This window comes from Lissotriton helveticus, chromosome 7 (genome assembly GCF_964261635.1).
Source record: "Lissotriton helveticus chromosome 7, aLisHel1.1, whole genome shotgun sequence".
Classification (NCBI taxonomy): domain Eukaryota; kingdom Metazoa; phylum Chordata; class Amphibia; order Caudata; family Salamandridae; genus Lissotriton; species Lissotriton helveticus.
In genome coordinates this window covers 1,505,859,058-1,505,878,059 of record NC_136068.1, presented here as the reverse complement: position 1 = coordinate 1,505,878,059, position 19,002 = coordinate 1,505,859,058, and the positions used below count along the sequence as shown (strand labels likewise).

Sequence of the window (19,002 nt, the reverse complement as noted above, 5' to 3'; positions counted from 1 at the left end):
CAAGTCAAAATAAGAACACGACGGAATTCTGGCATGGCATACACTCCCCCTTCTTTAGTGATGCTGACAAGCCTAGCATTGAGGTTGCAATAACAGAAGAAGAATGGGTAGCTCATTTTTCTAACCTCTATACAGGCCCAATTGATAGCAGTCGAAATAGCTTTGCGCCCGAGCCGGATGGTGATTTTACCAGATCTGCATTTTTGTCTATAAACTTTGATTTTAATTTCACACTGGATGAGGTCATTCGGGCTCTGGGATCAAGTAAGGGAGGCAAAGCACTGGGCCCTTACTGCATTCCAATTTACCTTTTTAAAACAAATATTGAACTTTGGGGTCCTCTTTTGACTCTGATTTCTAGATCTTTTCAGAGTGTTGGATTCCAAAAGTTCTTGTTCCGAATTCCACATTGTCCCAATATTTAAAAAGGGAGACCGTAATTGTCCCATGCACTACACACCCATCTCCTTGTTAGACCCTTTAGTCAAATTGTTGGGTCGCATACTTTTATGCAGACTGCACGAGTGGGCAGTCACTAATAATATAATTTCGGATTTCCAATATGGGTTTTGCCAGGGAATTGGGACCACAGGGCAAGCCATTAGTTTGAACTAACTGTTGGGCAAATATACACATGATAAACATGGTAACTTGTTTTTAGTTTCTGTAGATTTGTCCTCCACATTCGACTGTGTTGTTCATGATCAACTATAATCTGTCAAGACTTCAATGAGTATAGCTATTGCTATTATCAACTATCACAGATATTTATTCTCAACTGGTTCTGCTAAGATCCAATTTGGGAGGAGTCTTGAATGCACACGATCTTTTAACATCAGAAAATAGGTCCGTCAAGGATGCGTACTAGCTCCTTTTTTATTCAATATATATATTAAAAGCTTGGGTAGCACCCTTGTGAATGCATGCACCGACCTGCCCCAAATTGGAATCACTGACAGAATATCGACGGACAAAATATCGACCTGCAGAAAAATTGACGCTGGAATATGGAAGGCAAGAATATCGACATTCTATCGACAACATGGTAAGTACAAAAATATCGAAAAACAAATATTGTTGTTAAAAATATCGTAATTAAAAATATCGGGGGTTTTTGTAATTAAAAAAATTGTAAAATAATGTAAATAATACTTATAAACCAAATAAACATAGTTAAACATATTTAATATTGTTTAAAATGAATAAATAATGCATATACAATAATATAACATTAATTAAAAATATACATAAAACACATACTTACCTAATAATACGTTTTAATAATTATTTTAATAACTCATGAATTACAAAATATGATACATTACAAATACATCTAAACATAAAACAATAACATAAATAAAAAGTAAATATTCATATTTAATACATCAAAAAATTAAATATACTTTCAATATTTTTTAAATTATTATTATACTACATTATCAAAAATAATAATAAAAATATTAAATAGCCAAATAAATAAAAGTACTATTTAAAGTCCAAAAAACAACTACAGTAATGATAACATTGGGTGCTACAGTAGGGAAAGCATTGGATAGCGTAGGGGTAAAGATTACTCTTCCAACTCCAGAGGGGGCAACAGTAGAGAAAGCGTTGGATAGCGTAGGGGTACAAAATACTATTCCAACTCCAGAGGGTGTAACAGTAGGGAAAGCGTTGGATAGCATAGGGGTAAAAATTACTATTCCAACTCCAGGGGGTGGAACAGTAGGGAAAGCGTTGGATAGCATAGGGGTAAAAATTACTATTCCAATTCCAGAGGGAGTAACAGTAGGGAAAGCGTTGGATACCGTAGGGGTAAATATTACTATTCCAACTCCAGAGGGTGTAACAGTAGGGAAAGCATTGGATAGCGTAGGGGTAAAAATTACTATTCCAACTCCAGAGGGTGTAACCGTAGGGAAAGCTTTGGATAGTGTAGAGGTAAAAAGTTACTATTCCAACTTCAGAGGGGGCAACAGTAGGGATAGCGTTGGATGCCGTAGGGGTAAAAATTACTTTTCCAACTCCAGAGGGTGTAACAGTAGGGAAAGCGTTGGATAGTGCAGGGGTAAAAATTACTATTCCAACTCCAGAGGGTGTAACAGTAGGGAAAGCATTGGATAGCGTAGGGGTAAATATTACTATTCCAACTCCAGAGGGTGTAACAGTAGGGAAATCATTGGATAGCGTAGGGGTAAAAATTACTATTCCAACTCCAAAGAGTGCTACAGCAGGGAATGCATTGGATAGCGTAGAGGTAAAAATTACTATTCCAACTCCAGAGGGGGTAACAGTAGGGAGAGCATTGGATAGCGTAGGGGTAAAAATTACTATTCCAACTCCAGAGGGTGTAACAGTAGGGAAAGCATTGGATAGCGTAGGGGTAACAATTACTATTCCAACTCCAAAGAGTGCTATAGTAGGGAAAGCATTGGATAGCTTAGAGGTAAAAATTACTATTCCAACTCCAGAGGGTGCAACAGTAGGGAAAGCGTTGGATAGCGTAGGGGTAAAAATTACTATTCCAACTCCAGAGGGTGCTACAGTAGGGAAAACATTGGATAGCGTTCGGGTAAAAATTACTATTCCAACTCCAGGGGGTGAAACAGTAAGGAAAACGTTGGATAGCGTAGAATTTAAATATAACGTACTTATACATCATTTTTGTATTTAAAATAATAAATAATTTAATTTTTAAATAAATCTACATCATTTACACACAATTAATAATTATTAAAAGCAATTACAATTGAATAAATAATTAACAATAAATTAACAATAAATACCAATAAATATTAATTAATAAATATTACCCACCAAATAATAAATATTAAACAATAACATATTTTTTCAATACAAACAAATATTATTATTTAAAAATAATTCATAATTAAAAATTATTAAGCAATTAAATTATTTTTCATACCCAAATAATACTTTTTATGAAACATTGATTACCAATTAATTAAAAATAATTTCCAAATAATAAAACTTAATTACCAATTAAAAATATTCATTGCCAACTAACAAAATTATTTACCATTTAAAAAAAAATTATAAATTAAAAAAATGAATTACTAATTAAAAACATTAATTACCAATTAAAAAGAAATTACCAATTAAAAACATTAATTACCTATTAAAAATTAATTAAAATTAAAATAATTAATTGCCAGTTAATATTTATTTATAAATAAAATAATTATCCATACCAATAAATAAATATAAATCATTAATTAATTACAATTAAAATACTTCCCACCCAATTCCCCTTTAAACCCGCAACCCGCTACAGAATAAAAGCAAAAATGTATTTAATTAATTTATAATTCCTAAAAATTAATCATTAATTTAGTATATTTAAATTACTTCCCACCCTATTCCCCTATAAACCCACAACCCGCTCCGGTACTAAAACATAAAATATACTTAAAAATAACATTATTAATATATATAAATAGTGCACATATAATTTAAAACAATTAAAATATTTAACAAAAACATATTATACATACATATAATATACATATCGATATTAGTAACATCGAGATTAGTTACATCAATATATATGCTATCGATATTACTAACTTCAATATTACTTACCTCGATATTAAAAAAATCGATATTACTTACCTTAGGGTCGATATTCAGTCCAATGATATTCTTGACCTCGATATTCTATACCTTCGATATTTCCAACTCGATATTTTTGTAGGTTGATATATAAAACTCGATATTTAGACTGTGCACCCTCAAATTGGACATCAACCTATACCTGTTCTACTCTACGCTGACGATGCAATACTTATGGCCCGCACTCCACTGGCTTTGCAGCATCTTCTAAACAAATGCGTACATTTTATGGAGAATCTGGGGTTATTAATCAACATTAGCAAAACCTTTGTCATGAAAGCAAACCAAAGACTATCGAAGGGGCATAACATTTTAGTAGGAAAAGCAATTTTGCTACAACAGTCCTCTTTTTGGGGGATTTTATTTGATTGTATAGAGAATTGGAGAAGTGCAGTAAGCTCAAAAAGGATGCAGTTTATTAGATCAATTACAGGTCTGTGCAACCCAAAAGAAATGTTAACCATCTGAAATGCCAAATGCCGATCAATTGCAATGTATGGTTCTGAGCTATGGGGGTATGTAAATGTGGACTATTTTCAGCTGCTAGAAAATGTTTTTAAAAAAAATCTAATTGGACTCCCAACCAGCTGCCCGAACTTTGTCAGCCACTTGGAACTCGGAGCAATTCATTTAGCTAATTTTATAAAAGTGCAGCCAATGCTCCTTTGGCATAAGATGTGGACTTTGGATTATATAGATTTTATTTGTTCTATTGCACAGCACTGGTGTGATTCGGAGCTTGCTCTGAGAATTCCATGGTTAAATTTTATCAAATAATTTATGACTGACATTTGTCATCCTGAATATTCTGATAACCCTGAAATGCATCACAAGGAAAACACTAAAACCAGAATATTTAAACTTACTGGAAGATGCAAGATTATTGGTAGAACTAGTCAAACTGGTCAAACCAACTGTACAGCATAACCAAATGATTTTGACCAGTTTCTCGATTCAACCATATTTAATTAGTGTTCTTAATTACCAACATAGGTTTTTTTTTACGCATTTTAGGCTTGACATCTTTCATCGTTTGACAAGCTTCCCAACTACTAACAACTGGTCATGAAAACTAATGTATTGGCCTTGTGACAAGATGTCTGAACAATCAAACATACATGTACTTTTTTTTGTAAATTTTATAAGGATCTGAGGATATCAAGCCTTTATTGAAATCACTAAATTATAAACAATGTAGGCCGGCGTATTTATATTTACAATTACTTCCAAATTTGTATTCTTGTGTGGTATTAGCTAGATTATTGAGGGCTGCTATTGGCAGAAGGAAGTCACTAATTGCTGTATGCTAAATTGCACATGCTTTTTATCTGCACTCTTATCTTTTAAAAAACAATTAAAAAAATAAATGCTTTTAAATGTACTGGTATGTACACTTTTATTATTCATCACTTTAAATCGAATAAAAATGACTATTATTATTACTTACATTTTCTTCGTAAAGGCATAGGTATAGAGACATATGCATGGAAAAAAATTCTTGGTAAAGGCATGCATTGTGATGACAGTTTTGCAAAGGCATGTGTGGTAATGGCATGCATTGTTCTGTCATAAAACCATCCAAAGTACATGGAGTCCTCTAGAGCCTGGAGAAGCAGTAGTATCACCAAACTCAGTGGTACTCCCCCGCTGTCAAGCATGCGTTATGCCCGCTTTCTTTTCAGAATGGAGGGAAGCTTTGGCAGAGACTCAACTGGCTTTACCAGCTAAACCCTCTCACCTGAGAGACCTTTGCCACAGAGCTGTCAGATCACAGTGTCAGGTGCCCCGTAAATAATTTTCCTTACTGGAGAAACAAATCACGCCCACATGCAGGGACACAACTCTCTGCTTGTCCGGGCCGTTGCTTTTTTGTTTTCAGAAAATACAAAAAACATGTCCGAGTGGACCCTACAACCATGGGGCCAGATTTATCAATATCTCGTGCAACACAATCGAACAAGACAACTTGTTGAAATGAGCTGCCTGGAGGGCAGAATGCAGCACTTAGAAAGAGGAAAAAACGAGGAGGGGTATTTTTCCTCGTTGTGCCTCCTCTGGAAGGATAAGATTCTGAAGCATTCCCAGGTTTACCAGTCTTGGTAAATTTGGGAATGCACCAAAGTCTATGGGTGGTTGTGTGAGACCACCAATGCTTTACCCATGGAACGCCTTCTCAGGGCAAAGTAACATCACAAGCTAGCGATGTGCTAGGTGGCTTTGCATTGATTGGTAAATCTGGCTTTAGTACTGGTTGCCCTTGCAACAACATGGGTGATGCTAGGGCAACACAATACTATGATAAATCTGGACCTTGGTGCCCAATGTGCAAAATGCAAGGCTTCTGGGGAGCTGCTGCTCCGACCGCCCCACTGAAGGCATAGAGATAACCGTCTGCCTGGTAGAAATCTCTAAAATCAATGGATTGGCCTCTACTAGGGAAGTGGCTGTGATAGTCTCCAGTCACCTAGCAGACCGGTGGGCCTTCCCAAGGAGTTTAAATGAACTCAATATTGTTTTGTGCATGATGTTTGACGTAGCCAGTACACTCACCTCTGCCTGCAAGGAAGTCCCCCAGAAGTTCTTCAAAGTTGCTCGGAGTGTTCAAATAATTTGCAATCGATGCATAGTGGTACATGGACACCAGGACATCTTTTGGGTTTCGAATCGTGTATATAACCTAAAGACAAAATGCCCCACATTTCAGTTGCTGCCTCAGTTATTACAACTACAATCTTGGAAGGCACTGTGCAGATTACCAAGAAGTTATAAAAAAAAATGCAAACAATATTTGCAGGGCTCTATTTTTAAACAAATTCTTAAGCGGGAAAGCAAATTAGCATTTTATGACGTCAGAGATTTCACACAGCCTTTGCCATAAACTGCAACACAGGAAGAGATTATAGTAAAAAGAAGTGAAGTAAATGTCAAATAAAGTCTAAAAGACCAAAAGTGCATTAAAATAGGGTGAATGGCTGACAAGAAGCAGATAAACACACTGGCTTTCAGCAAACTTCAAACATATTTTATAAACGTATTTTTTGGCTAGTGGAAAGAAAAGAGTCAGAGCCATGAAAGGCTGCTCTGCTTTCAATGTGACAGAAGATAGGAGAGAGGTGAGCTGATAGCCGGACCTGCTCTCTGCTCCCACAGTGCCAAGAATCTTCACTCTTCTCAGGGTTTGTACTCTACTGAGGGAAACAACCCTTACAACGCAACTATTACAACGCACACCGTTACAACGCACACCATTACAACGCAGGATCCGTTACAACGCATGCCTTTACAACGCATGACATTACATAGCAGATGCTATTACAACGCATGCCATTACAACGTAAGTATTGGTAAGTATGTTATTTTTTTAAATAATTTTTTTTTAAATGTAAATTAGTATATATTTAGTTTTGGGTTATGGGGTACAGGGGTATTTTTAGGTTTCAGGGCTAGGTTTGGGTTTTGGGGTACAGGGGTATTTTTAGGTTTCAGGGCTAGGTATGGGTTTTGGGGTACAGGGGTATTAGGTTTCAGTGTTAGGTATGGGTTTGGGGTACAGGGGTATTTTTAGGTTTCAGGGCTAGTTATGGGTTTTGGGGTACAGGGGTATTTTTAGGTTTCAGGGCTAGGTTTGGGTTTTGGGGTACAGGGGTATTTTTAGGTTTCAGGGCTAGGTATGGGTTTTGGGGTACAGGGGTATTTTTAGGTTTCAGGGCTAGGTTTGGGTTTTGGGGTACAGGGGTATTTTTAGGTTTCAGGGCTAGGTATAGGTTTTGGGGTACAGGGGTATTTTTAGGTTTCAGGGCTAGGTTTGGGTTTTGGGGTACAGGGGTATTTTTAGGTTTCAGGGCTAGGTATGGGTTTTGGGGTACAGGGGTATTTTTAGGTTTCAGGGCTAGGTTTGGGTTTTGGGGTACAGGGGTATTTTTAGGTTTCAGGGCTAGTTTTAGGTTTTGGGGTACAGGGGTATTTTTAGGTTTCAGGGCTAGGTATGGGTTTTGGGGTACAGGGGTATTTTTAGGTTTCAGGGCTAAGTTTGGGTTTTGGGGTGCATGGGTATTTTAAGGGTTCAGGGTAACGGGTATTTTTAGGGTTCAGTTTTTAAATAAATAATTTTAAATTTAAATAATTAATTTTAATAATTTTATTATTTTTTAATATTAGTTCTTTAATAATAATTGTTCTTTTTAAAATAAACTATTTTTTAAAGTATATATATTTACAAATTAATTATTAAAAAATGATTTAATTTATTAAATTAATTACATTTTACTAAATTACATTTTTTTAATAAATAATATACTTACCTATACTTACGTTGTAATGGCATGCGTTGTAATAGCATCTGCTATGTAATGTCATGCGTTGTAAAAGCATTCGTTGTAAATGTATCTGCGTTGTAAAAATTGCGTTGTAACGGTGTGCGTTGTAAAAGTTCGCGATGTAACGTCATACATCCCTCTACTGAGCACCTATATTCCTTCTGTATGTGCGTTCCTTCTGCCTAGAACATGTCATCTGCCAATAGATGTAGTCTGTCTCTCTCTCTGCCCAGGACGGGGAACACTTTAGAGCCTACACTATGCTCAATGTATGTCCAGAGCCTGCATTCTGCCGCTATCATGCAGTCTGTCTGGACATTTGCAGAACCTTGAATGTGCTAGAACCAGCTCTGTAATGTAGCAATGCACATTATCAGCAAGTGTCCAGTACTTGCTAATGGCATGTACATCTTTACTGCTAAAGCCATGCACACTTCTCCTTCACCCTACATCAGTTATATGCACCACTTATTAACCAGTCCTGCACCAGGCCTGCAATCTTCCTACCAAGTCCTACGCTCTGTAATTAGTCATGCGCCAGTGCTTGGTTCTGCTTTGACTTGATGTAGAGGAAATCACATTTTATTTGTACCGGTGCATTATAATCACACGTTTAGCGCACCTCCACATAATACTTTGATGTAGTAACATGAAGTGTTAGGATCATGAAATGTAATAACGTGACACTGTGATGTATTTAGGCCATTGATTCATAATATGAAAAACTAATGTAGAAATTGAATGTGACCAGCAGAAAATTTTAACATAAATAATTGGTGTCATGCAACTGACAATAATTTATTTGTTTAATGTTTTTTTTAAAATTTTGTAATTTACATGTAGGTAGGAATATTATTCGTATGTGCCTTATTTCTTATGAGATTTCTTGAAGCTCATTTGCTATTTTCTTATGTTAGCTACATTTTGAAGGCATGAAATGCAATTTCCCCGGAAGCTTTTGCCCTATAATTAATGGTTGAATTTCTTTTGTGTCTTGGAATCTGTTCTTTCTCACATTTTGAGTGCAGGTGGAAGAAGCGCCCTCATTAGCAATAATAATGCCTTTGTTGTGTTTTACACTGGAGAAGGTCTGGGGATCAAGGTCGACTTGTTTCAGTTTGGGAACACTGTTATCCCATGGAAAGTTACCTATTCGATTGTGTTTGGAACAAACGGTGTGACCCGCAAGGACTCTTGGGAAGATGCCTGTAATATTGGAATGTTACAAGCAGGGAAAGTGTCACACTGTGTCTCTGACTTTGGAGAGAGAGCATTTAGAGCAAGCTCTGTCTCGACAGCTTGATGCTATCTGACCCATCAATGGTGGAGAGACTTCTTAGGAAGACTCCACATGCTGACACACTTTAATTTCCTTTTCCTGAGAATGCTTAAGTAGGGATGTCATGTTAGAGTTAGTGTAGGGATAGATAGATGCTTTATTTTCATCAACCCTCGATCCAGGGAAATTTGGACTCATGCTTTTTGATCCTCTGCATCCTATTTCTTGAAATAAATGTTTTTTACATGTAGCATTGACTCAACTTTATTAGTAGATTTGGCTTTAGGCTGATTCCAACGTATATTAACACTCTCTTTTTGAGGTGTCTCTATGTTCAGTTATTTTTGGCTTCATAATGAATCAACTACCTTACGTAGTTATCTGTGGTTACTATGTGTCCAGAGAAATTCCAGTTGAATTGATTGGTGTTATTAAAGATTGTCTTCCCTCTACGAGTTCATGCTGCTAAAAAGAGCCATCAGATTGCGTCTCTGGAACAGATCCAGACCCTTTCTGAGTCTTGTCCAAGCTCTGCCACCAGTCCTTCACTAATCTCTGTCCCATCCCGCACTCTGTCCCAGTCCTACCCTCAATACTGTAGTCCAGGTTCTCGGTGCAACAAACAAATATGGCACATATTGAATTTTGGGCTAGGATTGGCCCCAAGCATGACTTTCCAAGTGTCCATCTCCTGCGCTGAATGACCAATGAAGTAGGTCAAAGGTTTTTTGACACTTATTTTTCTTTTATCCTCAGCAAACATAACAACTCTGTGTACATGGAGGACCAATGAGTTATGGCTATGCAGTCAGAGAACTTCACATTAGTACAGTGAGAGATATATAGTCACCCTATTTTTGTTACATAATACTAAACTGGTGACAAGTCCTCATGTTGCAAGTTCCAAGCATAATCTTTTTCTTTTAGTCAGATTGTGTACAAGTAATCAGGTCCAAAAGCTGTATGATGCAGTCCCCAATACATATAGAAGCATATTTATCATTGTGCCACACAAGGGGGCGCAAGGGCGACCCAACAACAAAGTCAGATTTATCAAGCCATGCAAGGCCACCTTGCGTGATTCTGCAGGGCTTGATAAATCTGGAATAACGCAAGGGAGAGGTTTGCGCTGCCTTGGGTTACTCTGCTCCAAGGAGGTGCGCTAAGGGTGGAGCATGGGTGTTCCCAGGCATCCACCCATGCAAAATGCTACGCCTCCCCAAGTGAGGGGTAACAAGGAGAAATATACTTATTAATCCTGGTTTTTCCTCATTCTATGTGTGCATCATTCTGCAGCACACATAGGGGTCGATTCCGATCCGGTAAAAAGCGCTCCGAATTGCCGTTCGGAGCGTTTTTCCCGTACGAATCGTACCCTGCAACGTCCCCCCGTACGACCGACGAAGTGCGATCCATACCAGGAGCCGTACTCCGTACGAATCGTACAGGGACCGTACGAATGAAATCCCCGTACGACTCTCCCTCGGAACCCGCTGTACGCGACATCTGTACGGTTCGCGGCTGATTTTTCCGAACCGGCAAGTACGATTCGCGTTGGGTACGCACCGTACGACCCTTTTCCTACGGGAGCTGAAAACTGCCGTAAAAGCAGAGTTCGCCCCGAAACAGGTACGGAACGCCCCCCCCGGGTACAGCGCGTACACCCCATGATCGCAGGGGTACGCCGCGTACCCCTGCGATCATGGGGTGTACGCGTCATACGGTGTGTTTGTGATTGTGCGCTTTTCCGTACGAATCGCCCTTACCTGACGTGGACCGTACGACTCGCGTCCTGGTACCCCGGTCGGGATTGTACTTGTCGGGTCGTATGGCGTCTGTACGAGTCGTACGGAAACGGCTCCGGATGCGACTCGTACGGACGGTGATTTTACCGGATCGGAATCGGCCCCATAGAAAGAGCAAAATGCCTCCCAGGATTGTTGTTGTGCAGGAAGGTGTCCCTTGCTGCACAAAAAAATCTGTCTTACAACACAGGCACCCTTCCACCATCGCATAGGGTTGCCTGCATTGGTGCTAGGTAGCCAAAAGTGCGCAAGCACATGGGAAGGACAGGAATGTGCTGTAAGATGTTAAATTCGGCCCAGTCGCACCACTTCCCTTTCACGCAGCTAGGTCATTGAGGTGGCTTGTTGCGTTGCATGAAAGTATGATAAATATGACCCATATTCTGGCTTTCCACTGCTGCTATCGACGGCTTATGGAGTACAGATCTTTTTAGCTTTTCCCTGGATGGGCGGATATCTTATATGGTGCGCCAGTTAAAGTGGTCCATGCAGTCTTCTGCAAATCAGTCCTTCACCTCATTCATTGTGCATGGGTAGGCAAACATGTATGCTAAATGTGCGAAGTAGGATGTTTCCTGCAGTATTGCTTTATCATGTATGTCTGTGGCTATTTTTGGGGTCTCCACAGTAGTAGGGTGTACAAAATAGAGTTCGGAGGTAAATTGTCATTCTAGGAATATTTATATCTGACTTTTGACTTGAGACAGCAGTCTATTTAAAAGGGCAGAGATAGCCTTTGCCGGGTCCTGTTCTTTTGTTCCCTTTAGGTGGCAGAGATAGTCTTTGACCCAGACCTGTTGTTTTGTTCCTTTTAAGGTGTGGTCCCACAAATCTGATGAGTTTAAGGTGCAAAGGCTTGTCCCCTTTTGTGCCTATGTTTTTAATTTCTTACTGATTAAGTTATTCCCAGCTGCAGTAGTCCTGCCTGTTGCTAGTTGAAGACACAGATTGTTGTTGATGTATCTGGAAATGGATGCAAAAAGTTACAGAATCACCTCTTATAAATTCCAGAAATCTGTCAGGAAAATGCACAAAATGTGTCTGCAGATACAGTGTAAGTAGCGAACTGAAACCCAAAGTCAGCAATCCAGGTTGTCCTGCTGACCAATGTAGGCTACACGCAGAGGGCACAGGAGAATTTTCTGAGATTCAAATTTGGTACCCTCAACAGTCAGCATTACCATCATGTGAGGGAGGCATCTCCTGAGAGGTATGCAGAATTGTGCTGGGGGTGCTGAGGATCTGCCTTGGATCATGAGCCTGTCTTGCTGCTGAGAGATGGGTGCTGGAGGTGCCCAGCTTTTGGAGTCAGCCCAGAGAAGAACACTGTCTATGCTATATTTGTTTAGTGTTAATGCCTTGCTGTACCTGGTGTGCAAATTAGGTAAATGTGTGCATTACATGTTCTAGGTAAATGTTAAAGTCTAAAGGGAGTGTGCAGTTCCTGTCTGGACGTGGAGGAAAAACAGTCCTATCTTCGTGATGCCCTCACACACCCCGAGAGATGTCATGCTTAATCATCGGGCGTTTGCCCCTCGTCAGGCCGGCGCTGAAATGCCTGACTGGCTCCCGGAATCGGGGCTCTTTTTTGGGGATCTTTTGAAGAAGCTGTTAGGTGCGTGTGGGTGTGGGGTTGGGTAGTGCAAGGGGGTGAGATAAGTAAAATAGGTCTGGAGCAGTCCTACTTAGATCAAATTGTAATGTACTAGGTAGCTCTAGCCTGGTTAAAAACTGTGCATGTGCCCCTATGTTGGATTACTGTTCCTAAAGGGCTATCAAAGTGTGGATGGTCAACATGTTTCATGCCCAGTCTGCCCCTAATGGGTCAAATGGCACTTCAGCAGGACAGAGAAAGCTAAGTGTGAAAAGTGCACTACCGTCTGGTATTGAGATTCTGTGACATAAATTACCAGATACGGTAGGAATGCCCTAGTAGACTTGTACTGGGGAGTACTGTAGACCTGTGGGAGAAGAAGGGGAGGTACAACCAAGGAAAAATAAAAAATAATAATAAAACCAATGAAAGTCAAAGCAAAAGCCAGCAGTTTGGCAACATGGTTATGTAAAAAAATGGTAAATTGTACTGACAAACAACCTGGCAAATACAAAATTACACATTAGTTGGCTGCGGTTCAAGCATCGCCAGTGCATAAACTCATGTGTCTGGCAAGCGATGAATAAATTGAAACAATTGAGCACAAGGTTGCGTGAGCATTCATACTCAAAGGATTTGAAGGAGAAACATTGGCTGTTTTCTGGTTGCAGTGCGGTCAAATTAGCGCTTAAATTGCGTGGAACATCGGATGCCAATGGTTCCCCAACTGTGGAACAGTACTTGGTGGGGGACTTACGTAGCCGGGCGAAAACATTTTAGTGACATTCGGATGCGATAAATGAGGTCCGAAATATTTAGCGGGTAGATGACCTGGGATAATCGAGGTTATACAGGAAAATGCTAAACAAATGATGGCAAACAATTGATGGACATAATGGACAGGGGCGCTTATGCTAGACAAACGTGCGCGGTATTAGCCGAGAATGATTTGGACTGCCAGCTCAGGGCAATCATATTTAGCTGATGTTGACAAAACCCGAAATGGCTTGGGCAACAAGGAGCAAATTATGTAACAAACACACTGTGGTGGCAAACTCACCCCTGGTTACATAGTCTAAGGCTGACAGGGATAACCAGAGCACGTCATTGCTCAAGTTTCTGAAAAGAACAAACAGTGGATTCAGTCACCGGTAACAGTGGCAGATGCTTACGGTCAAGCTGGACGTACGAACGCAGCGTATACTACAGGTGTAGTCAGTCAACTAACAATCATCCTACCCTTGCTCCGGGCCCCGTGAGGACAACCTCCGGTTCTCTGCTATTTATAGCAGGGTCTAGAGTGTGTGGAAGCGCAGCAGCCATCTTGTAAGGGGGTTGTTTAAAAACTTAATTGAGAGGACAACCGCTAGTGTGTACAACTAAGGAATAGGATATTGGGTAAATTTGAGCCCTGGTCAGTTGTGAAATTGCTATTGTAGGCTCAGAATGTGGTAGGCAAGTTACACAATGTGTCAGTGTGTTATTGCTAGCTAGGGGATATGTAAGATCCCTGGGTAGAGTATACATGCTAGTGTGGGCTGCTGGGTGAGGGGTAAGGTAAAAACTCAAATGTCAGAGTTGGTGGCTTGCGGTGCACAATGGGGTTGTTAAAGAGGGGGTTCTGTCATGGACCATAAGGTCCAATGCCAAGGATAGTAAAGGCGAGGCAAGGGGGGCTTGCGCACGATAATTCCTCTGTCGGACCTAAGGGTGTCCTATCTTTTGTGGTGATGCTAAAGCATGCCGAGTATTAGGGCACTGTCAGGATTGGTAAGTGGAGGAGAGGGGATGGTAGGAATGGGCCCCAGTGGTTCAGTTCTGTCCATGGAATTTCATCATTGCGTCCCCTAGTGTGTCCTCCCAATTTAAACACCCAACATTGTTCCTTCCTGACTGAAGCTGTCGCAGGGTTTCTGTTCTCACACAGAACTGTGCACAGAGGATTGGAACCTCGGCGAATTAGGGTGACCCAAAACTCACCTTAGTACCCAACTTACCCCTTACCGAGCTAGCTACAGTGTCTCATTGGTCTTATCAACCTCCCAATGTTTAGACAAACCAGAACATGAACTTAAAGTACCTCAGGATACGTGGAACTCATGAACACTCTTTCGTTATATTATCATTACAAACCAGAACATGGAGTTAAGAAGACACATGTGCATTTGAAATGTTTATTTACTAATGCCGTCTTCTCAGGCGCAGTATCTTAGATAATACAAGTATACTTATTATCAGTAGCAAAATTACCAGCATAGTTACTAATACATAAAAAGCGAACGGTGACAGCATGATAACATGCTGTAAATGAATAAGAGTTAACAACACTTATATCTCACCCTCCCTAACACACATATTATATTATTAGCTAAGAAGGTCTCTTTGGGTTGTATTAGGGCGGGCCCATACCTTAGTGTCCTAGCATGAAGGAATCACATCAGCATACACCAGCTCTCTCTTCATGTGAACCGCATCAAGTGTTCTCTATGTGCCTCATGCAAAGCAATATCAATCCCGCCTGAAGCCAGAGTTGGCAAAGGCTGCACTTGTGTTATGACTATGGAGTCGTGGAGATCAGACATCATAACAATTCCATATCGTGTTGTTCCGCACTTCAGCACTCTTCGTGCAGACATAGTTTATTAAGCAAAGCTGATATCAGAGCAATAACATATTATTCTCACATAAACCACGGCAAACTACTAGGTTGAAAGCTAAGTCAACAATTAAGTGTCGTATGCAGAAGTTGCAAGAATGGAAAATGGCGTTTAAACCTCAAATGTACCTATGCTAACTTAACACGATATAAGGATATTCAGGAGCTACATGACACCCCCCCATGATCCGAGAACGGACTAAATATGATAACAGAAGTGCCATCTCATGAGAGCAGAACTCAACAGTAAACGAGCATGATCCGAAACTAAACATTAAAAAGTAATGCTAACAAATAGCCCAAAAATATAACTTGGCTCAAGCCAATAGGCAAGGAAATAATAAAAAATGTTGACACATAAGTCAATAAAATCAAGGAAATGCTATTACTCAGCACGTCAATCCGAGGCAGTGTCTATGACAAAACTGTATATGCAAAGTAAGTAGCAACAGCCTCCAATAGGAAATCACTGTCCTCATCCGAAAACAGTTCAGCCATCCAATTTAAAAGATGAAAAGAACATACGTGTTCTCCCAGCACCGGATCCTCTATAACCATCAGAGGACAGCTCGGTGGGTTTTCAAGAAAACTTAGTTCCAAGAAATTCTGTGCTGCCGACAATATATCCCAGGGACCAATTAGTCCATGTGCCACTGCTAAGGCCATAATCCTCTCGTCAGAACAAACCAACTCGTGAGCAATGATAGGACTCATCAGCTGATTAAAATCGACGTCAGGAGAAACCGGTCCGCAGAGACACAAATCAATGGCCCAATGGAAATCACAGGTCAGGCAGTGAAATACAGGCTGGACACAGGTGAAATAGGAGAATCGAAAAGATAATCCATATGCCGTGCTCAATGTCGCCAACGGCAGTGTGCCATAATATTCAAGCATGCGGTTGCGAAACCGCGTCAGTAGCTGTTGCGCGGGGTCTTGCACAGGAAGGACATCCATATTTAAAAAGACAGAAAACCACTAGAGCGCCAGCTGGTAATGCAAGTAAAAATGGGAACCCTCCAAACAAGGATGAAAAAATAGAATGGAAGAAAGCAGGGATGACTCCAAAAATCTTTTCAAAGGAAGTCACGAGACCATTGCTAACAACTTTAAAGAAATGCGCTAGGCCTTTTGTGGAGGATGCGTTAAAGATAGTACGAACCATCGCTCCGAAATGCAAAGGCAAATCAGTATTCAAAAGAGCCTGAACCTCTGTACGGGTGTTTGCAATGTGAAGCACGAAAGTTTCACGGGCCGAGCTCAAGGCCACCTCTTTCTGGGACAAAAGAGCCCTTATTCTTGCCATGCCGCTGAATTCTGCTCCCAAGGTTGGTATCTGTGGCCAGATGGAAGACTCCCTATGTTCATGTGTGGGAGGATAAAGCACATTTCTGCAGCAAATAACCCGCTCACTTACTGTTACTATGAAAGCTAAACCTCTAATTAACCCACAACAGTCTTCATTATTTTTTTTTTTTTTTTATTTTTTTTTTTAAAAACTTTTATTTGAGCAAGTAAAAAGGTACAAGGATGGGCCTACAACCACACGGGCCAGCCGCTAAAAAGGAGTAGACACATATCATATATGCCCGCAGAGGTAACCGTCAATCAACAATGCAATACTCCACATTATATACAGGACAAAAACAGGTTTTATATATATGAAAGAACAAACACACAGAAAGGCGAGAGTGTATCACTGAAGGTCAGCCCAAGGGACGCAAGGGGGGGACAGCAGCGGAAGTGCAGTAGCAATATCCTAAGCACTAAAAGTGCGAAGTGGGGGGGGGGGAGGGGGGCAGAGATCAGGAAGAAGAAGGGGGGAGAGCCGGAGACACCAGCTCAGTCCCTATATGAAGATTCCGGGAACGCTAGCCTAAGGAGACAGGGTAATCTCGATAGTGTCCACAAGGGGAGGAGTACAAATGTCGCCACGGTATTCGTTCCATTGACCCCACACCTTCACCCATGCCTTGGGTCTGCCCCTGGCCACATAGACAGTTTTCTCACGGAACATGGACCAATCCATGTTATCCTCCCATTGCGAGAGGGCAGGGGGCCTGGAGGCCCCCCAGAGTTGCGCAATATCTCGCTTCGCAATCATATAGCCCAGGGTGGCCCATCTAGTCTGTGCCACCGAATAGTCCGTGGGCTCCCAAACATTCAAAAGACAGCGACGGGGTTCCGGACGCAAGGATATCCCTGTCACCACAGTCATCAGATCAAGCACAGCTACCCAATAAGCAGCCACCATCGGGCACTCCCAAAGAATATGCAGGAAAGTAGCACGCAAACCACATCCACGCTTACACAGTCCATCGGAGGAAAAGCCCATCACCATCAGTCGCGGTCCCGTCACGTACACCCGATGAAGGATCTTCAATTGGACCAGACGGAGTCGAGCCGGTATAGCCACCTCCTTCGGAGAGGAGAGGGCCGATTGCCAATCCTCATCATCAAGTTCCAACCCATCTCCCATCCACTGTTCCCGAAGTCGGGCCAATAAGTCAGTCCGATTGTTAATCAACTTTTTATAGATCAGGGAGATAGTGCTATCAGGAAGATGTTCGTCAAGGATACGGTCTTCAAGTGGGGAAGAGTCAGGCGGAATCTCACCAGGAGCAAACACCGAAACCAAAGCGTGCCTGATCTGTAAATAACGAAAGAATTCCCGACTACTCAGGCCGTAGTCAGCCTGGAGGGCCTGAAACGGGCGCACAGAACCCTTAGAGTATACATCCCCCACTTTAGAGATCCCAATCAAGTCCCAACGGTCAAAACCCTTGGAAGACCAAAGACCGCCCAGACGTTCCGAAGCATAAAGCGGCGTCGCCAACGTCAAGCGATCCTCCCAGCCCAGGCTCACATTCGCAGCACGCCACACCGTCAAAGCAGTCAAAGTAGGTCCCACAAGATGGCGCCCAGCGGAGCGAGAATAGAGCACTCTGTTAAAGTCACCTCCCGGAAGCTGAAGTTTATCCATCTCAAACGCCGGATTACGACCCGGCGAGAACATAGCGTGATTAATAGCGGACAGATGGGAAGCCCAGTAGTATCTCTTAATATCGGGGAGCGCCATGCCCCCATCGTACCACGGGATGGAAAGTTTCGCGAGAGCAATGCGCGGTCGCCCATCCCAAATAAGTTGCCTCTGAAGGCTCTCAATCTCCCGAAAATAGGTCTTGGGGATAGGATCATAATAATTCTGGAGAGCGTAGAGAAACCGCGGTAGTGACATCATCTTAAACAGGGCCGCCCGACCCAGTGGAGACAGGGGAAGTTTGCGCCAGCGGGCAACGTCCAAACGGAGCCTAAGCAACGGGGGAAGGAGATTACGATCAAAACGAAGGGACGGATCCAAGGTAACAAAAACCCCCAAGTATTTGAAACCATCCCGGACCACCTGAAGAGGAAGTCTACTCGGCAACGGAGGCAAGATACCAGATAAAACGTATACACAGGATTTAGACCAGTTGATGACGAGGCCTGAGTTAGCGCCAAAGGACGCAAGAACGTCAAATAAAACAGATAAAGACTTGCGAGGAGAAGTAAGATACAAGAGGATGTCGTCCGCATAAAGCGAGACGCGGTCTTCGAAATCCGGGGCCCAACGAATACCTTTAAGGGACGGTTCCCAACGGAGCCAGGCCGCCAACGGTTCAAGAGCGAGCGCGAACAACAGAGGGGACAAGGGGCAACCCTGACGGGTACCCCTGCCC

The 19,002-nt window shown here is 41.5% G+C and overlaps 1 protein-coding gene across 1 annotated transcript in view; it reads right to left on the bottom strand.

The window, feature by feature from the left end:
• Nucleotides 1-19,002, bottom strand: part of LOC144767505 (sulfotransferase 2B1-like) — a 565,054-nt gene that overhangs the window by 271,749 nt on the left and 274,303 nt on the right. The window contains exon 5 of the mRNA XM_078650923.1: nucleotides 6,184-6,310. Within this exon, the coding sequence (XP_078507049.1) occupies nucleotides 6,184-6,310 (127 nt within the window). The remainder of the gene's footprint in view (nucleotides 1-6,183; nucleotides 6,311-19,002) is intronic.